A 19,171-nucleotide genomic window follows, 5' to 3' on the forward strand; every position below is an offset into this window, starting at 1 on the left:
ACTAGGAGCAGGAGTCACGGGTTCAAGGTGAAGGAAAAGAGATTCCACCTAAACATCAGGAAAAACTTTCTGACAGCAAGGGCTGTTCAACAGTGGAATGCACTGTGGTGGAGTCTCCTTCTTTGGAGGTTTTTAAACAGAGGCTGGATGGCCATCTGTCAGCAGTGCTCTGATTATGCATTCCTGCATTGCAGGGGGTTGAACTTGATGGCCTTTGGGGTCTCTTCCAACTCTATGATTCTATGATTCAGATACTTATCACCATAACAAAGGTTTGCCAGACCTGGGAGACAAAAAGAAAACACTTCCTCCTATTCACATGGTGGGAGATTATCAATAAATAAGACCTGAGACCTCTAACCTTGTTGAGCCTGTGGGCCCTTTGACAAAAGGCTGTGGATGCTACCACAAAGTGGCTGCCACAGGCATTGGACCAATCGTAAAATGTTGTGAGGTCCCACAAAAAAGTAGATGGATTGCAAAACATAAGGAGCTGTTTCCAAAGGGGTGCTCTCTGCAGACAAAAGAAAATCTGGATTTTTCTGCACTTTTCTGCATTTTTCTCCTCCACTGAGGAGGCGGAGAAAGTCTCGTACTGGCTCTATGCTTTGGGGAACAGCCACTTGTTTAGTATCATTTTCCAAAGAAAGGGAAGTGTTTGCTTCTTTGGCAGCCTCAGGGAATAATTTCCAAGTTTACAGACATAAGAAAGCCTGTATCTATGGCCAAGCCAAGGTTGCATAGCTATAGTGTCCATCCAGAGTAAGCGTGATCCTTTACTAATCTATTACCTAGCGCAGATGAGGTTCCCTTTTCATCTTCTTTTCAAAACACTTTGGACTCTATCCTCAAGATTTATGAAGCAAATGGGTGTCAAGACATACATTGGTGCGTGGGTGCAATATTTGGAGACACTTCTCTAAGGGGCGGGTGGCCAAAATACACCCCCATGTGACCCAGGCAAATGGTGCCTGGGTCATCTGCCTCCTCTGTCCACCCCCTCCCTTAATAAGCCACTGACCAGAGGAAGGCAACAGCAAACCACCTCTGCTAGTTTCTTGTCTAGAAACCCCTGTGAAGCTGCCATAAATCAGCTGTGACTCGACAGCACTTTACACACACATAACTCTGTGCTGTCCTACTTTGATTGGCAGGGGCTTTCAGGGAGAAGGAAGTCTTTCCCTACACCTGTTATCTTAGATACTTTAACTGGAAATTCCAGGGATTTAATCTGGAATCTTGCACATACCATGTGCTCAGCCACAGAGCCATGGCCCTTCCACTGTCCTCGCATAGACAGGTCACTTTAAAGTTTCTTTGCAGAAGCGCACACAACTGGGGGGAGATACATACCACTGCTTGTTTTTTTTGTGAACCAGCTGTACAAGTTCTGAAGAGCTAAAGTCTGGATCATGGAAGTTAATTGTATGTTAAAAAGTCCTAACAAGCAGAGGCATGTGGGACACCAGCAGAGGTGGCACAAACATTTTTTATGGGCTTGGCATAAGACTGAGGACAGCTTCTTCTCTCTTTTTTCTTCTTAGCAAGCTGAAGGCAGTTTGGAACAAGGATCGTAGCTTGTAAATCTACTGATCCCACTTCAACTTTTAGCAAACAGGCTTATTTATTGATTCAGAAACCGGCAATGCAAGTTTACCAGACACAACAGTGGAATAAACAAACAAATAAAAAACTCTGGATGTGTACTACGCAGTGGGAAGCAAACCTTTTCTCAAAGTGTTTCAGCGCTTTAAAACACTGTCATGTATCCCATGACCAAGTGCAATTGTGGATCCCTGGCTACAGCTTCTTCCTTTCGGCTGGAGATGAAATGGCACAGAACTGTGGCTACAATAATATACCCACATATGAGATAGCAGGTTGAATTAATGTGAAATTTGCATGGGTGGCATTCAACAAATTGCCTAATTCAAGAGTGTACAAGATGCTGTCTTTTTGTCTGATGATACAGAAATGAGGAAATATCAAAGATTCAGGGAAACCAGTTTTTAGGTTGCTTATTCGTCGAGCCAGACTCAGAGCAGCTTACAACATTCAAAACAGAGTATCACAGCAAGAAACATATTCAGCTACACATTTAAAACCAATTTCTAGCTTAGGTGCCATAATTAGACTATTGTAACTCGCTCTACGCGGGTCTTCCCTTGCGTTTGATCCGGAGACTAAAACTGGTCCAGCATGCAGCGGCGCGCTTACTCACAGGCAGCGCCATCTACGACCACATTCAGCCTGTATTGCGCCAGCTGCACTGGCTCCCAGTAGAGTTCCGGATCATCTTCAAGGTGCTGGTGTTGACCTTTAAGGCCTTACGCGGCCTGGGGCCCTCGTATCTTCGAGACCGCATCACCCCATATGTCCCTGCACGGCCTCTCCGCTCGGTGGAGGCTAATCTTCTAGTGGTCCCTGGCCCCTCTATGATGCGGCTGGCCTCCACGCGGGCCAGGGCCTTTACGGCTCTGGCCCCGGCCTGGTGGAACACCCTTCCTCCGGCTGTTCGGGCCCTGCAGGACCTCAATGAGTTCCGCAGGGCCTGTAAAACGGAGTTGTTTCGCCGGGCCTTTGAAGAGACCAGCCGCTGAAATGGTGCCCCCCCCAATTGGCCTTTCATCTTGGCCATTATCAAATGTGACTCATCACCCTCCTCCCCCTTTTTTGGGGAGAATTTTAAAAATGGGGTTAGTCGGACGCCTCTATTATTACTTTTACTGCTATTGTTATCGCTGTTTTAAAGATTTTATAATTCGTCTATTTATATTTTTTGTTGTACACCGCCCAGAGCCCTCCGGGGATGGGGCGGTATAGAAGCTGTAACAATAAATAAATAAATAAAAATAATGACAGTAGTAAAATCTCACCAGAATGCAAAAGGAGATAATGCCTTTTGAGTGAAGAGTTTGTTCCTCAGGGATAACTTGCAGTAAGCACAGGTACACTCTTCTACATCTGTGGAAGTCAACGGGCTTACAATGATATAACTCTATTTAGGTTTGAACCATAAGCCAGTTTACTGAGAAGAGCTTCTTAAACAGATCCACATGTTATAATTTATAACACAATTGGGTGGTCTATGCTGTTGTTTTTAAAACTTAATATCATCTGGGGAATGGAACCAAATGTATCAGGACCATGTACAGGGAAGAGGGGTAATCTGTTATGCCATTTTCCAGAGTTGAAGCATGTCTCTTCCCCTGCCTTGTTTCTCCCCTGCAGAACAGATAATAACTTTTGGGGGGACGGACCTGAAATTAGGGGAAATGGTATTGAGGAAAAGTTCAAGCTTCCCTTTTCCTACCACTGATAATCAGCCATGGAGGGACATGGGGGAAGTTATTCACAAGTCTCCCAACATCGCAACTAGTTTGGATTGCAGAGAAAGGTCTTTTTCAGTCCTTATATTGGGGATCCTTCAATGGGACATGACAGGGATTGACTTCAGGTCTTCATATATTCAGAGTCTCTGATTTGCTACTGGACAATTTATCCTATTCATTGAGACATGGTAGACTAAAAGGTGGAGAACTTTGATAAAACGCCTTTAAATGTAATAATAACTGTGTCCTAAAGAGAGCCAGAATGGTGCAGTGGTTAAGAGCAGCAAACTCTGATCTGGAGAACCAGGTTCAATCCCACTCTGCTCCACACGAAGCCTGATGGGTGGCCTTAGGCTAGTCACAGTTCTTTCAGAACTCTCTCAGCCTGCAGAGGCAAGCAATGGCAAACCACCTGCAAACATCTCTTTCCTTGAAAACCCTAGGATCTGCCATAAGTCAGTTGTGACTTGATGGCGCACACACACACACACACACACACACACACACACACACACACACACACACACACACACACACACACACACAAATGGTACAACACTCTTTTTAAAAAATCTTCCACCTATGAGGTCTAGAGGTGTGTAAATTCTGAGGCTCTTAGAACATGTTAAGACTTAAAGCAACATCTAAAAGGCTCCCTGGCAACCACATTTGGACCAAAAACAATTTTTATTTGAAATTGTTGAAAATGAGATATCGTTTAATTATTCTAACTTCTTTAGGAGAAGTGGGGGTTCATTTCTTCCCTCCAGGAATTTTTAATTAATTTCCAAAGAATGTAAGACAGAGGCAGCAGGGAGGGTGTTTGCAGGCAGAGAGGTCTTCATGAATAATCATGCTGTATTCTGCCCGAGGTCCTTCAGCAAGGACTACCCCACCTTTCTCACTGACCTCATGCTGAGCATCTTCATTAGCAGGAAAAGAATCTGTGGCTCAAAACTGAATTAATATTGCAGGAAAGGAAAAGCACATTCAATTGATCAACAGAGGAGTCAAATATTCTAATAACAGAGTAACAGGGATCTCGCATTCAGACATCCCAGGAGAGAGCTGAGGTTGGGTTTAATTAGCCCCAATGGGGCCCCAATTTGCCAATCAAGAATCAACTCCTGACACACCCCCAACACCAAGTGCTCTTGCTGTTGATGTTCCAGCCTCTGGCTATAAGAAAGAGTGGACACATTTCAGAGCTCAATTAGCTGTATGAGCAGTATCACTGAAGTAAGTATAGGAACGAAGATAAACAGTAGCTAAAACATGCTCCTGAAAAAATTACAAAAAAGAAAACAAGTTAGTGGAATTAAAGGGCTATTGTAGACAGTTCAAAGGCAATACATTGTGTGAGAGATTGTTTTCTCTCAAGGAATGTCAGTTTGAGACCAGAAGACTCCCTCTTGATTCATTACATACATGTTATCAGCATTCTGAGCCTTGCTCTCCACAGCTGGGATCTTGCTCTTACTTCTGGGATCAAGGAACAGGCTGGTATAGAGCTATATAGCCCTGCTCATCCAAGAGAGCAAGGCGAATAAACAACAAAAAAAACCCCTTTAGAAACAGAAAATGTTCCAAGAAATGTAATGATTTGCCTGTTGGGACACAGAGTGCCAAAGGTATTATTCCCCTCCCACAAATACACATCAGTTATCTGCAGATATGGACAGATATGATCTTAGCACTCAATTCAATACAAACAAGAAAAATATGGTAGTGAAAAAAAGGGGAGAAAACAGTGTAGAATTCAGCTCTGTATCTTTTTGAGGCCGTTGACCCAACTGGGCACAGTGGGAGGAAAGGTTACTCCGGGCTTTTCAAGATGTTTAAAGCAGTTTTTTCTTAGACTTCCTATTTTCGAGCTTTGTCCAAAGACTCCTGGCTGCATTCTTTAACCCAGTGGTGTCCAATCTTTTCAGCAAGTACACTGCAAAATGATCTGAAATTATCATTTATTTTGTTACTAAGATTTACGTACCCTGGTCCCTGCTTATTTAGTGCCATTCCAGTCTGCATCATATTGAATGCATGGCCCATTGTACCTCGGTATGTTTTTTGTCTCTTGTCTTCTGCAACAGAGCGCAGGCAGCAGTGCTGTATAAGAGAGGAAGGTCTGACCCCCAGTCATAACTGGACTTGCAACAGGCCTGCTGTAGGCTGGAGATCCATAAAACTTAAGCAGCTGACACTGTAGACTGTATATACAAGTGCTATACAAAGCCCTTTGTCCCCAGACATTCTTTTATGAAGTGGTGGAAAGCGTCATCAAGTCACAGCTGATTTATGGTGACCCCACAAGATTATCAAGACAAGAGATATTTAGAGGTAGTTTGCCATTGCCTGCCTCCATGTGGGCTGAGAGAATTCTGAAAAACTGGCCCAAGGTCACCCAGCAGGCTTCATGTGGAGGAGTGAGGAATCAAACCCGGCTCTCCAGATTAGAATCTGCCACTCTTAATCACTACACCACACCCGCTCTCTCAACATTTGTTTACAACTCTACATGTTTGCTGATGTCTCAAGAATGAGGGATTATGCGCTCGGTTTCTGTCATCCCCCACCCAAGTCCTCTTATCCCCCACTAAAGTCTCTGACAAGATTTGTCTGACAAGTAGTTGTAATACTTACCACGGACTGAGGCTGATTTTTTTTAATCTAGGAAGGAGCAAAAAACCCACATAAACCAATGCACGTTCTAAACTAGTACAGAGCTGGTGAAAGCACAGATGCAAGGAATTTCTGAGGGGGTTTTTGTTGTTGCATATTTAGATGAAAGTCTTCATCCCCTCCTTTCAAATATGCAGCCGTAGTGTGGCAACTGCAGAGCTTGTCGCAACTGTGCAGGTTCCCATAATTAGATATGCTGAAAAGTTAGATTCAACACAAACAAGGCATATCAGAGTTATGCCCTAAGAATATGACTCACTACTGACCTACTGTAAAAAAACAAAACAAAGCTAGAGTGCAGGTATTCCTGTTGGGTATATTCACGTGGCCTTTGTTCTGATTCTAACAATGCCCTCCACTTTGAGGCTAATTGACTTTATTACTGGGAAACAGCAGGGATTTTTTAATTAGTGATTATATTTTCTTAGTCATTATCTAAATAAAGTAACTAGGGGAAGGGTACTTTAAAACCTGCTTGGCAGAACCAGGCATAAATATTGATCATGCGATAGGCAAAAAATGTGGAAAGGCACCAAGGTGTCAAGGAACAGATCCAAAGGTCTTTCCCCCCAAGCCAATTAGCAGTCTTGCTTTTAACTGCTCTGACAATATTACAGATTTCCTTATTATAAAAACCCATGTTTTAAATATTAAGTAAATCTTACCAATTATTTGCCGGTTCCAATGAGGTGAGACAAAGTAAGCAGTTGATATGACTGATATTTAGAGTAGTATCATGTAACTGTGAAAGGTGCAACAATCCAGCAAAAGGTCCCAGGGGGGCTCATGGAAAGGAGTACATGGGAAAAATCCAAATATGCGGTTGTCTTTACAGCATGGTAACCCCCACTGTAAATTAATTTCAGTTTCTATTAATCCGATTCCGATCTGTAGAGCAGAAGTGTTTTGTTCTTAGACTGTGATGGTTAACAGGGTTTGGCCACTAGGGGGTAGTGATGGATGTCTAAATACAGATAATCACTGGCATTCACAGCACAGCCCCAAGAACACTTTCCTGGGGGGAAGCCCCCATTCAGTAGGATGTTGAATAGACCTCCTTAGATTGCTCTTCCAGCATGTTGGATACATGAGGTATGCTTCATCTAATGAGCACCACTGAGCAAACAAAATCTTAAACAAAGTGTACTTTATTGTTAAGAAGCACTATAATATTTTTAAAATGTGCATGGTTTGGTATGACCTATGAAGAGCACCATAGTTCATATGACAAATGCTAACAATTTCTGTTTCTCCTCTTTATTCAGGAGGAGCTGTGATCTCTTTTGACTGGTCTTTGGCCTAGCTGGCTAAATGCTTGATATTACTGGATGTTGCATGCTTTTCGGTAGTTGTGTTCCTTCTGCTGTTCTGATTTTCTGTATTGTGTATTTCTAAGCCACCCTGAACTCATGGAAAAGCAGCATATAGACACGGGTCAGCTCCAGATTTTAACACAGTGTCACTCATTTCAGTATGCCAAGGGTTATTTAGGGTGTGTGAAAAACTAAAGTACATTTGTGTAACTTCTGCCAGCTAGGAAGCAGTTGGTCCTGGACACTGTGCTAGTTTCACACCTGGAAAAAGTACTAATAAATCTTGTTTGCAAGCTTCAGTGTTCTCTGGTTTAAAAAGATCATTATGTAGCAGTCTACTGACAGACCAAAGTAAACCTGTGACAAATATAAACATTCTCAGTGTAGCCCAGAGAATAAACGTATACATTCAACTAAACATTGGAGAGGCCCGGGTCAATTGCTGGAGTAATTAGGCAACTCTGGTAGACACACACATTAATTCAGAAGGATGGATGATGATCAATTTCCATAGCAGGATAAGAAATCTACCATTGGCATTCAGTAAATCTAGTGTTATGTGTGGCAGTGTGATATGAATTGTATGAGTGTCATTGTTCAACATGTGCTTATGCAAATAGTTCTTTTCTACTCACCATATGATGATTACCAAAATTGCCTGATAATTTTTTCACAGAACCGCTTGAATGGATAGCTCTAGCAGGCGCTGAGCATCCTGTTTGTCAAGGGCAAATATTTTACTTGTACGAAGTAAGCCCTGCTAGACAGAACCCAAACAAAGGCAACATGTGTAAAGCCCCTTGAATGTTTTAAATCCAAGAAAGCAACACATACATATTTTAAATAAATAATATGTGTAAGTATCCAAATGTGTAACAAGTGTCATGCTAAAAATACATACTTATTGTATCTCATTTATTTATGAAAGTTCTTTCAAGGGGTTATTTTCAATATTTGGAGTTTTAATGAAAACCAAAAGAGGCAAAATAAGTACTGTTGCAATTTGGTGCACTTTGCAGCAAAGCTCATCAACTCAACAGGACTTCTGAGAAATAAATCATGCACGGGAATGGGCTATACATATTTTCTAAGTGGAAAGACGTTTTGTGTAAGTTTTAGATCCCTAAAGTATACATGTTTTCAAGCTTGATGAACTGCAAAAGATGCAGCAATATTATTTTATAGATGTTAAAATCCTAGAACAATTGGGATGCATTTCCCTCCCCTCCCCATCAAACAGCCAGTTACCACTTAGTTTACACTCCATTTTTTTTAAAAAAAAAGCACCTCCCCAAATGCCAGAATTTTTTTACTCTATTATGATGAAAAGAACACCTCCGGAATTCATTAAGAAAACTCTGATCCAGGGAGCTGTTTTTAAGTTCTCTACACAGATATATGTGATGTTTGTGATGATAACCTGAAGACCCTTCCTGACAACCTGGAGAAGATTTATCTCACCAGGAGAAATACCCCAAGTATACTAAATGTTAGAAATTAATAATTTTATATTTTAATTTTCCCCCTTTATAATTCATGAAAGTGCATACAGATTCTCTAATATTTGGGGTTAAAACTATAGTTTTTGTTGCCACCCCCACCCCAAATATGTACAGCTTTATAAGGAACTATGCTCATCTGAGTTATTCAATATGCAAAAGGAGAGGAGTGTTCTGCTTCATTTCTAAGTGTGTTTCAAACCCTGCATGTTTCAGTAGTATTAAACACAATAATTTCTGCTACCACAAGCAAAAACAGTTTTCTCAGCTTTTTTCTGCCCCTACAATGGAACTTGACTTGCAGTTGAGATATTCCCCAAATGCAGTGTGTGTGTATGTGCGCACATTTTTTTACAATGCTATTAGAGGGAAAGTGGTTTCTACAAAGTGAGCACTCAGTGGGAGAGGATATTTGTAGCACTCACATGCTTTCAGACTTGGGAGTCATAGACTGTGTATCTGTTTGGAACTCTTGACTCCATACATGTTATTGCTGCTTGTGACCCTTAACTCTTCAGTCCTTCACTGGACACAACTTTTTTTTGTTTGCCCCACTGCACATCATATGCTGAGAACAATGGGCCTGAGATGGCAGATGCAATGGCTCTGCTCTATCCAAAACTTTTATTTTTAAGACAGACAGTAGTTATTCCACAACCTGGATCCTTGATGCCTTTCTCCCAGATTTTGCAGTAATAGTTGAATTTAACTTGTTTTGGGTTTTTCGGGCTGTGTGGCCGTGATTTGGTAGATCCTGTTCCTAACGTTTCACCTGCATTAGGAACAAGATCTACCAGACCACAGCCATACAGCCCGGAAAACCCACCAAAACTAGTTGAAAGCCTTAGACAATACATAAGTTGAATTTAACTCTGTTACATTTTAATTCTGCTCCCCTCCTCCATGGTGCACAGAGCAGTGTAGGTTGTTATCTTTTTCTCCGGTGGAGGTAGATTTAGCGCTGCAATCCTAATGAGATTTACTCCAGACTAAGCCCATTCTCTTTAGGATTGTACTGTAGATTGTGATTAGCCCAAGAATATCCAGAGGGCTTCACGGTTATTAGACATTTGAACCCAGAATTCCCTAGTTCAAGTCTGATATGCTAACCCAGTGGTTTTGGAACCCAAAAGTGAATCGTGACTGTCACAGGTGGATTATTAGAACAGGATGGAGGAGAAATAGGGTGAGGAGGAACAGGAGTTTCTGGGAAGATCAATGGAACTTTTGATTTGCTTCTGCATAATGGGCACTGAGCCCACAAAAACAGCATCTTTCTTGGGAATGTGACATGTTTCTAAATGCTAAACATGAAAAATTATGAACTTGTTCAGTGTCAACTGCAAAGAATAGTGTATAATTTTTTTGCCAGTGGGTCTAGAAAACTAAAATGCGGTTAGAAATCAGTGCCACTTCAAGAAAACTTGAGGGGAGAGCTACACTGCACACGTTGCCCCAAAGACAAAACCCCCACATAAAATGTGAGCCCTGCACGAGCACTAGCATTACCACGGTAGATCGAGATGCAAGCCGGCTAAGAAATGCTGTGGGGTGGGTGTAATAGAGCTTGGTGTATGTTGGCGTAGCAGAGCTTAGTCTCTGAAATCTGTCCTATTGGTATACAGCAGTGGTTCTCAACCTGGGGGTCGGGACCCCTTTGGGGGGCTGAACGACCCTTTCACAGGGGTCGCCTAAGACTCTCTGCATCAGTGTTCTCCATCTGTAAAATGGATAAATGTTAGGGTTGGGGGAGTTACCACAACGTGAGGAACTGTATTACAGGGTCGTGGCATTAGGAAGGTTGAGAACCACTGGTATACAGCTTACTAGTCTTTGAAAACATGTCTGAATAGCACCATGAAAGGAAAGGAAAGACAAAGTGAAAGGAAATAAGCTATCCAGGAAAGGGAGAATGAGCAGGAAAAGGAAGGAAGCTTGGTGAGGAATAGTAGCCAGACTGGGTCTGAAGGCGTGGCATGCAACTGGAGCTCATTTTAAGAAACTGTAGGGGGAGAATACTGGGTAACAATAATAGGTGCTGCTTAGGAATTACTGGAGACATACCACACACACCTACATATGCAAAAGAGAGAAAAGATAAACTTGGCAGAGACACAAGCCCCAAAGCAACCTGAGAAGATAAATCAAGATAGGAGTCAACTGAGAAAAAGGGGAGGGGAAGGAGACACAACACTTGCATAATCTCCAGCTGTTTCTATTTTCTGGTGTCTGTTCCAAGTAGACTATGTCTGCAGTTTGTGTTTGGGAAGTACCCACACATATCTTTTAAGCCATCTGTTAGTGCCCATAGAAAGCTTGCAACAGAAATCTTGTTGTTTCACTGGTGTGGGTCTCTAGGAGTTAAATTTCTGAGGGGAGGAGTAGTGGTGGATGAATTTGGATCCTCATGCACACGCAAGTAAATGGACACAAAAATCCAGCGCCTCGTTCCTCCATCCCTCCCCCAACAGCATTTCTAGTTAGTCAAAATCGACAAGAGCGTGTCAAGTTACAGCAAGTAGGACCGGATCCACAGAGATTAACAGCAGAATCTCATGCACTCTGACTTGAAAATAACAACTCTTGTTGGGTTTTACTGTCAAGTCCTACCCACATTTACTTAGGAGAAAAGCCTATCAAATTCCGTGGGCTTACTTTCTGAGTAAACACGCATGGGCTTGTTCATTCCGTGCAGCAGCTGTGTTAGTTGCAGCACTAACCAACAGGAGCTTTTTGAGCTCCCTAAGGGTTCAAAAAGGACATTCTTTTCTGGACTACAGGAGTTCCCTTTGGAACAAGCACCCATCTGAAGAACAGCTTTCAAATCCCTCCGAGGTGGCGTGTAGTCCACAAATGCTTATGCAGTCACAAAACTTTCCTTATGCCTGGAAAGTGCCACAGGACTCCTGGTTAGCCTCTTTCACTGCAACCTTTGTGCGGAGCTCACCGATCTGACAGCGCAATCCTAAACGGACCCTCACTTTCCTAGGATTGCCGCTTTTGTGCACAGTGTACCGAGGAGGACTCCGTGGGAATCCACTTCCGAGCAGGGAAGCTGAAAGGGCACCCTGTAAAGAGAGCGGTGTTCCTTTAACAAAAAGTTTTCACAGCAGTGAAGACTCCCATTATCCCCACCCCAGGACAGCCGGGGAGGGAGGAGGGGAAAGGAGCCGAATCCAGCGGCGGGCCCAGCTGTGAGGCGCGCAACACACACAAGCGTGTCCCTGTTTTCCATTTGGGAAAGGCAAGGGAGGGGGCAGAGACCAGGCCACAGGAAGCGCAGCCGGGGAGGGGGTCGCGTCCCCCTCCCGCCCCCCAGACAGTGCGTGGGGGAGGGGTGTCCCTGTGTGTGGAGGCCGGGGGGGGGGCGTTCCCCTCTCCCCTCCCTTCCCCCCACGGGCTCCGGGTGTCAGTTTGCAGCGGGAGCTCCTCCTTCCCCCTCCCCCTCCTCCCCCCCGGCCCCTCGCTCGCATTCTCGACCCTCCCCGGGTGGGCGAAGCAGGGGACCCCGCCGGAGCCTCCCTCGTCCGGCTGCTCCACTCGCCCGTCCGCCTCGCCCCCCCGCCCGCCCGCCTTCCCTTCCCGCTCCCCCCGGCCGGTCGGTCGGTCGGTCCTCGGTCGGTCTCCGCTCCTTCTTTCCCGCCTATCCCGCTCCGGCATTCCCTTCCGTCGCCGCTGAGGCAGCTCCGTGGCGCCTTCTCCTTCCTCGGTCTCGGCGCCTCCTCCTCCTCCTCCCCGCGGCCCCTTCCCTTTCTCTCTTTTTCGAGTGTCAAAACTTTGCCCGGGCGGCGGCAGGACGGGGCTGAGGCGGGAGGCCGGGCTGAGGCAGGCGGGGTGCGGGGAGCGGCCCCCCGTCGCCGTCGGACCCCGCCGCACCATGCCTCAGCTACAGGCGCCTGCCGGCGGCGGCGGCGGCACTAACGGCAGCGGCGGCGGCGGCGACGACTTGGGCGCCCCGGACGAGCTCATCCCCTTCCAGGACGAGGGCGACGAGCAGGACAAGGGCGCCGGGGGGCGCGGCTCGGCGCACGGGGACCTGGACGAGCTCAAGTCGTCGCTGGTGAACGAGTCGGAGAACCGCGGCGGCGGCGGCGGCAGCGCCTCAGGCTCCGACTCTGAGGTAAAAGTTTTTCAACCGGGGGGGGGAAGGGGGGAGGGGAAGGCTCCAATTTTGAGGCAAAGTTTAAGACTGGGAGGGGGAGTGAAAGCCGTGATTCTGAGGCACAAGTTTAAGGGGGGGGGGTCGCAAAATGAGTGAGGTTGACGGCGGGTGGGGGGAGGGAAGAGGAGGAGGAGACTGGATCTGAGGTAAGGTTGGGAGGGGGCGCAGAAAGAAAGCGGGGGGGGGAGAGAAACGGGTTTCAGCCTTTCGTAAAGTTTAAGACTCGGGGAGGGAGGGGGGAGAAGAGGTAAAGTTTAAAAGGGGCAGCGGAGAAGCGGGAGTGGCGGGGGAGACTCCAGATTTGAGGCAAAGTTTATGAAGGGGGGCCGGTGAAGGAGAGCGAGGTCTTATTCCGAGATAAAGTTTAAAAGGGGGTGTGTGGCAAAATGAATGAGAGTTATGGTGGTGGCTCCGATTTCGGTCCTGATGGCAAAGTTGTGGGGAGAAGGGGGAGGTTCCGATTCTGCGGTAAAATAGCCGCGGGGGTGGGGGTGGCAAAACCAGAGCGTGGTATGTGGGGAAGTGGAGAAAGTGGCTTTTTTGCTGGGGGGGGGGGTATTAGCAAAAGAAAAGAAAGGGTGGGGGTGAGAGGAGGGGAGGCTGGTATGGGGGGGGCTTTTTCAGTCACCTCAACCCCCCTTTTTCTTTGTGTCTTTGCTTTCACTCATATAGGCAGAGAGGCCGCCTCAGCAACGTCGGGAAAACTTCCAAAAGCCCCGGGACTCTCCAGCTGAAGGTAAAGATGCTTCTTTTTGCCCCAGAAATTGGGGAAGGGGCGGCAGGGAAGAAGAAAATGGTGCAGTCTTCTTCCTCCTGGACTTCTCCAGCTGCTGGTGCTGGTTTTCCCTTCGCTTTTCTGGAATTAGGAGGAGCTTCCATTTAGTCTCCTGTCTCTTCCTTTCGGTTTGCTGCTGCCCCCTTTTGGCCCTGATCCTGGCAAGAGTAAAGAAGAAGCTGTCTAATTTAGGCCAGTTGAATTTTCAAAATTGCAAGCCACTGCAGCTGATTTCATGCTGGTGTTATCCCAGCTGAGGCTGTGATCCTGTGCAACCCTGCTAGGGAGAGTAGTTTCCATTGAACTTGGTGTGACTTGTGAGTATGTATACATGCATACAATTATGCTGCAGTTTTTCTTATTTTTGAAGTAAGTTTTGCTGAAATAGATTATGTTTTTTTAAAATAAATCCTGGATACCTAGGAAAAGTCATAGATGTCAGCAGAACCAAAACAATTTGTGTTGCACCCTTGAAGACTAATAGGTGGACTGTGGCATGCCATCATCCTACAAAGTAAACTCTAGTCCTTGGAAGTTTATGCCACACTTATCTGTGAGTCCTGAAAGTGCCACAAAATAATTATGATGTTTGTGTCCTGCAACTGTTGCTATTTTGTTAGCTACCTTAAGTGTTTGGAGATAAGGTGGGATATACATATTTTAAATAAACATATCTTTTAGACTAGTGATACTCAGGAGACACGTAATACCTGTGGCACTTCTGACCACCATTCCCCAATGTGACACCTGTTACGTTCTTCAAGAAAGTAGGCAAGGTCCTTGCCAAGTGGGGCTTGTGGTTGGCAGTTGGTTTCCATCTTGAAGCAACCCATAATTGGACTAGGTAAGCTGTAAACTTCCCTGAGCTGCAGGTCTTATGCCTTACTAAGTCTTTAAAAACTGTAGACTGTTTATTTACTTCTTTCAAGTAGCCTCCTGGGGTACCCTTGTAATTGCATTATTAAATAATATTTCTATCAGTGCTGATGTGTGTGCTTGAGCAACACATAAGATGGCAGGTTTTTTTGAAAGTTGACTAGAAATGCCACTGTAATCTTGTATATGTTCTTAAGCCATACTTCTGAACGTATTTACCTTGTTGAATTCAATGTGATGAATTTATGTAGGTCAGTTGGCAAATATGTCCACAAAAGTTCCTAGGTGACAAAATTTTTCAACAGCGTGCCTGCTCACAAGATCTATATTAGTAATTTATGGCTTTATAGGAGAAAAAAAGAAGGATCTTTGGTAAAACTTCCTTGGTTATTTGAAGGCAATGTTCACTGACCACAGGCACCAGCTCTTACTAACTTTGTTTTACTTGTTTTGAATTGTGGTCTAAGGCTATGAATCTATAGACACTTAGTCAGAAATCCCATTGAACTTTAAAGGACTTGCTTTTAATATACAGACTTGCTTTTAATATACAGTTCAATCCCATTGAACTTTGAAGGACTTGCTTTTAATATATATCCCCCATCCCAAGTGGGGGGATCTGCTTCAGGAAGCAGCAAGCCACATCACTAGTGGATTTCCCCTCCCTGGGGTACTTACTCTGGCGAAGGGGAGCGGCCCTGCCAGCCTGTGCCCTCTCCAGTGCTGAACACCATGCCAACGTTCCAATGCCACCCCTCCTAGTGGCATAGTAGGAGTGGGCCAGGGGAGGAACTGGCATTAGTTGGCTTCCTCTTGGTCTTTGCTGCTGTTATGCTGGCAGCCCACAGCCCACACTTAAGCCAGCCTTTTGGCTGGCATAAGTCCGATGCAGTCCACTGAGGTTTCTTGGTGGTGGGGAACCTTTTTAACTTCCGCACACTTCTGGGAAGCCTTGGGGGCAGCATTCCTGCTGGGTGCCATGCTCGTGTTTGGGGCCATTAGGTTTTTACCGCTATGTGTGTTTTCAAGTGTAGGAGTCTGTTATACCACATTGTGAAGTTGTTAAAACTTAAAATATTGCTTACCAATTTATTTGTTGATTATAGGCCACTTTGCTCATTGAGGCTCAAGATGTTATACCATGTAGGTCAATATAATCAACAAGATGGAGCATCCAATAAACATTGCAATAGATTACAAAAATCTGACACAAAACTAAAACAAAGTATAATATGGAGCAATAAATGATACAGAAGTTACATAGTAGGATCATACAGAAGTTATATAGTAGGATCATACAGCAACAGACCGCACAGATTATACACAGTAGCATAGTCTACAGTCCCTATCCTTTTATTGAAGCATCTTTCTGAACATTTATTTTGCTGAACAGCCAACCCCATTACATGTGTAAAAACCCTCCTGCATGGACATTGGCAAATAAATTCTGTGGTGGTAGTTCAACGAAAATGTATTAATGGTAAATATGTAAATGGCAGTCATGTGCAGATTTAACGCAATCATTTTCCCCTTCACTCTCTGCCTTTTAATTCTATCTATTCTCTTAAACCCTATTCAGGCTTAAGGAAAGTTATTTCATCTTCTTTTTCGTCCCTCAAATTCTTGTGTACTTTTAAAATATGTGTTTTTGTAACTTTGAAGCCTTAAGAGTACCTCTAGCTAAGTATATTTTTCCCTTCTCTAGCAATCAGAAGACAGCAGGATGGAGGTTTCTTTAAAGGGGCTACCTATCCAAGTTATCCCTTCTTGATGATCCCAGAGCTAGGAAGCCCCTACTTGCCCAATGGAGCCTTGTCCCCAAGTGGTGCGCGCACAGTAAGTGCTTTAGTTTGACTTGAAAAATACAATTATTGAAGTTCTTATGGAGGAAAATTATGCTGAATGAAGTTCATTCATGCCCTTTTGCCCTGCTGAAGGTTTCTTTTTTACTGGTGATATGGAGCTCTTGCTGAAAGGAATGTTAAATATTCCTATCTTTCAGATATTTATTTTATTTATTAGATATGGAGTTTGAAACTGATATCTTTTGACATGTTTATGACTAATTTTCAGTTTTCATTATTTACTGTATCAAAGAAACTTTGCCACATCAATGAGGTTTTTCCTTGTTCATTCATTTCAGTGTTACTGTTCAATGTTACTGTTCATGGTGTAGCAGTCAGGAGCAGTGGACTCTGATCTGGAGAACTGGGTTTGATTTTCCACTCTTCCAAATGAGCTGTGGGCGCTTAGCTGGTGAACTGGATTTGTTTCCCTGCTTCTATACATGAAGCCTGCCAAGTGACCTTCATAGTCCACTCAGAACTTTCTCAGCCTGACCTACCTCACAAGGTGTCTGTTGTAGGGAAAGGAAGGGAAGGAGTTTGTAAACCGCTTTGAGACTCCTTACAGGAGAGAAAGGCAGGGTATAAATCCAAACTCTTCTACTCTTCTTCTTGAAAACATAACGTTGAACAATCTTTCTAGAAAGAGATCACATCCACTATTACTGGTTTCCTAGATTATGTGGTGGCCTAAGGGCCAGTACTTGTTCTGGAATTTCTTTTAGGTGTGGGGAATGGTGAGTTTGGTGAATATTTTATTTGTGTTACTCTGAGGCAAGACACAACTTGTTCTTCATGTTACTGTGGAATTGGGGTTCTGTGTCCGCTAAAATGCTTCACATAGGTATATATGGTTCAACTTTATTGGAAGAGAAGATTCAGAAGTGCCTTATGTGGCCCAGTTTCTTTCAGCTGTTATTGACAGACCGTGTGGGCTCACGTGAATCTGTCTTTCCAGCATTAATCACACTATAGTATGTTGTGTGCACTGATTCTAATCATGTTAATACTAATCAGCCATAAATTGTTTGAAACCAGGGTTTGAAGCTAACCTGGGTTAACATGATGCAGATGTGGTGGTGCAGCTACACCAAAATTAATGCTGTCTAATGAAAGGAAAACTGTTAATGTTTGAGAAAAGAAATTTGAGTACATGAGTCTGCATATCATTACTGACCCCGTTTGTTAACTGCAGTTAAAAGATTGGTAGCTTTCATGGACATATCTACAGTACTCAAATATAACAGATCTTCAGTATTTAAATATTATAACTGTTAAATGCAAGTGTTATAAAAAATTATTTAGAAAAACAATGAAAATGTTTCTTTAATCTGTGGTTCAAGGTGAAAATTGCCTGCCACTTTATTTCTTGCTTTGGTTCTGGAAGAGGTGAATAAGTCAATTTATAATGATGCATTGTGCAAATGAAATGTTACTGTAAATTTTGGCCTGGAAACTGATGAATGAAAGAATTACTGACACTGAGCTACTTGTACAAATCTAGCAACACCCTCTTTCATCCTGTATGCACTACTTTTCTCATTTAAGGGGAGACTTAAAAGGTGTTAATGGCTTGACATTGTGACTGTCTCCACCACCATTTAAAGAAGTGATTAAGCAAATTGACCTAGCATTAGACAGTTTAAATGGCAGCAAATTGAATCCCTTTGAGCACAGACTCATAAGTCCCAACTCCAGTTCCCAGTTCTGCAAATACTTCGGCCCTCAGGAGTTCATTGTATTCTGTGGCCATTAAAGGTTCCCACTCATCTGCTTATCATGCCTTAACACAAACCTATTATTCTGCTTTGGGTTGTGCCATGAACACCTTATCAACTATCAGTTTGCTCATCAAGGATTACCAGTCTTGTTGCTTACTCTGAAGCTTTTGACTCTAGGGCTAGGAAAATGTTTTATAATTTGAAAAATATCTTTAATAGGGATGATGACATTATTGCTTGCTTTCTTAAATGGGCTAAGGGAGTCACTGTTCTAACTATTTTGTTTACTTGATCGTAATAGTGAATGTGGTACTGAAGTTGTATCCAGATAACTGAAAGGGATACTGCTTTGAATTGACAGTATATAGCTTTTAGACAGTTGATAGTATGCAACCTTTGTTGGAAGATGCTATTAAGAGCTTGGGAATCTTTCTGCAGCCTGATCTTCTGTTAGAGAAAAAAATGTTTGCAACAATAAACTTTTTTTCCAGCTATACCTAGGTAGGAGCTAGATTTTTATTTGAAGATGCCTGATCTGGCCATGCTGATCCATGTTTCAGTAACTTTGAGGTAACATCCTTGAGGAATCTCAAGGTAATATCTGTACATGTGCCTGCCCTTGAAGATGATCTGAAAACTACAGTTGGTGCAAAATATACCAGTCTATTCATTATCTGGAGCAAGCTGATAGATAGAACTAAGTCACCCATTCTGATACTCCTGGTTTCCAATTAGTTTCTGGCTTTAATTTAATGCGTTGGTGCTCACCTTTAAAGCCCTTCATTACTTGACTGCCACATACTTGAGGGACCACCTCTCTCTGCATGTTCCCATGCTACCACTCTGTTCTTCCAAGGTTTACTGTCGATATCTTTAAAACAGAGCTTCAAAGACTTATTGGAGAGCTTTTTGAGCAGCCTGAGAAAAGGGTGAATACTTGTACATTTCTATGCTGCCAAATAAAATGTCA

At 43.7% G+C, this 19,171-nt stretch overlaps 1 protein-coding gene across 2 annotated transcripts in view; it reads left to right on the forward strand.

Moving 5' to 3' along the window:
- The first annotated feature begins 12,274 nt into the window (after nt 1-12,274).
- The window catches only part of TCF7L1 (transcription factor 7 like 1), a 65,549-nt gene continuing 58,652 nt past the window's right edge, over nt 12,275-19,171 (forward strand). Inside the window, exons 1-3 of one of the 2 annotated variants that reach the window (XM_048512624.1) lie at nt 12,275-12,943; nt 13,658-13,721; nt 16,342-16,472. In XM_048512624.1, coding sequence (XP_048368581.1) covers nt 12,701-12,943; nt 13,658-13,721; nt 16,342-16,472 — 438 coding nt within the window. In that variant the 5' untranslated portion in view covers nt 12,275-12,700. The remainder of the gene's footprint in view (nt 12,944-13,657; nt 13,722-16,341; nt 16,473-19,171) is intronic. The other variant, XM_048512622.1, reaches the window with a different exon arrangement.

The sequence above is a fragment of the Sphaerodactylus townsendi genome, linkage group LG12, assembly GCF_021028975.2.
Source record: "Sphaerodactylus townsendi isolate TG3544 linkage group LG12, MPM_Stown_v2.3, whole genome shotgun sequence".
Taxonomy (NCBI): domain Eukaryota; kingdom Metazoa; phylum Chordata; class Lepidosauria; order Squamata; family Sphaerodactylidae; genus Sphaerodactylus; species Sphaerodactylus townsendi.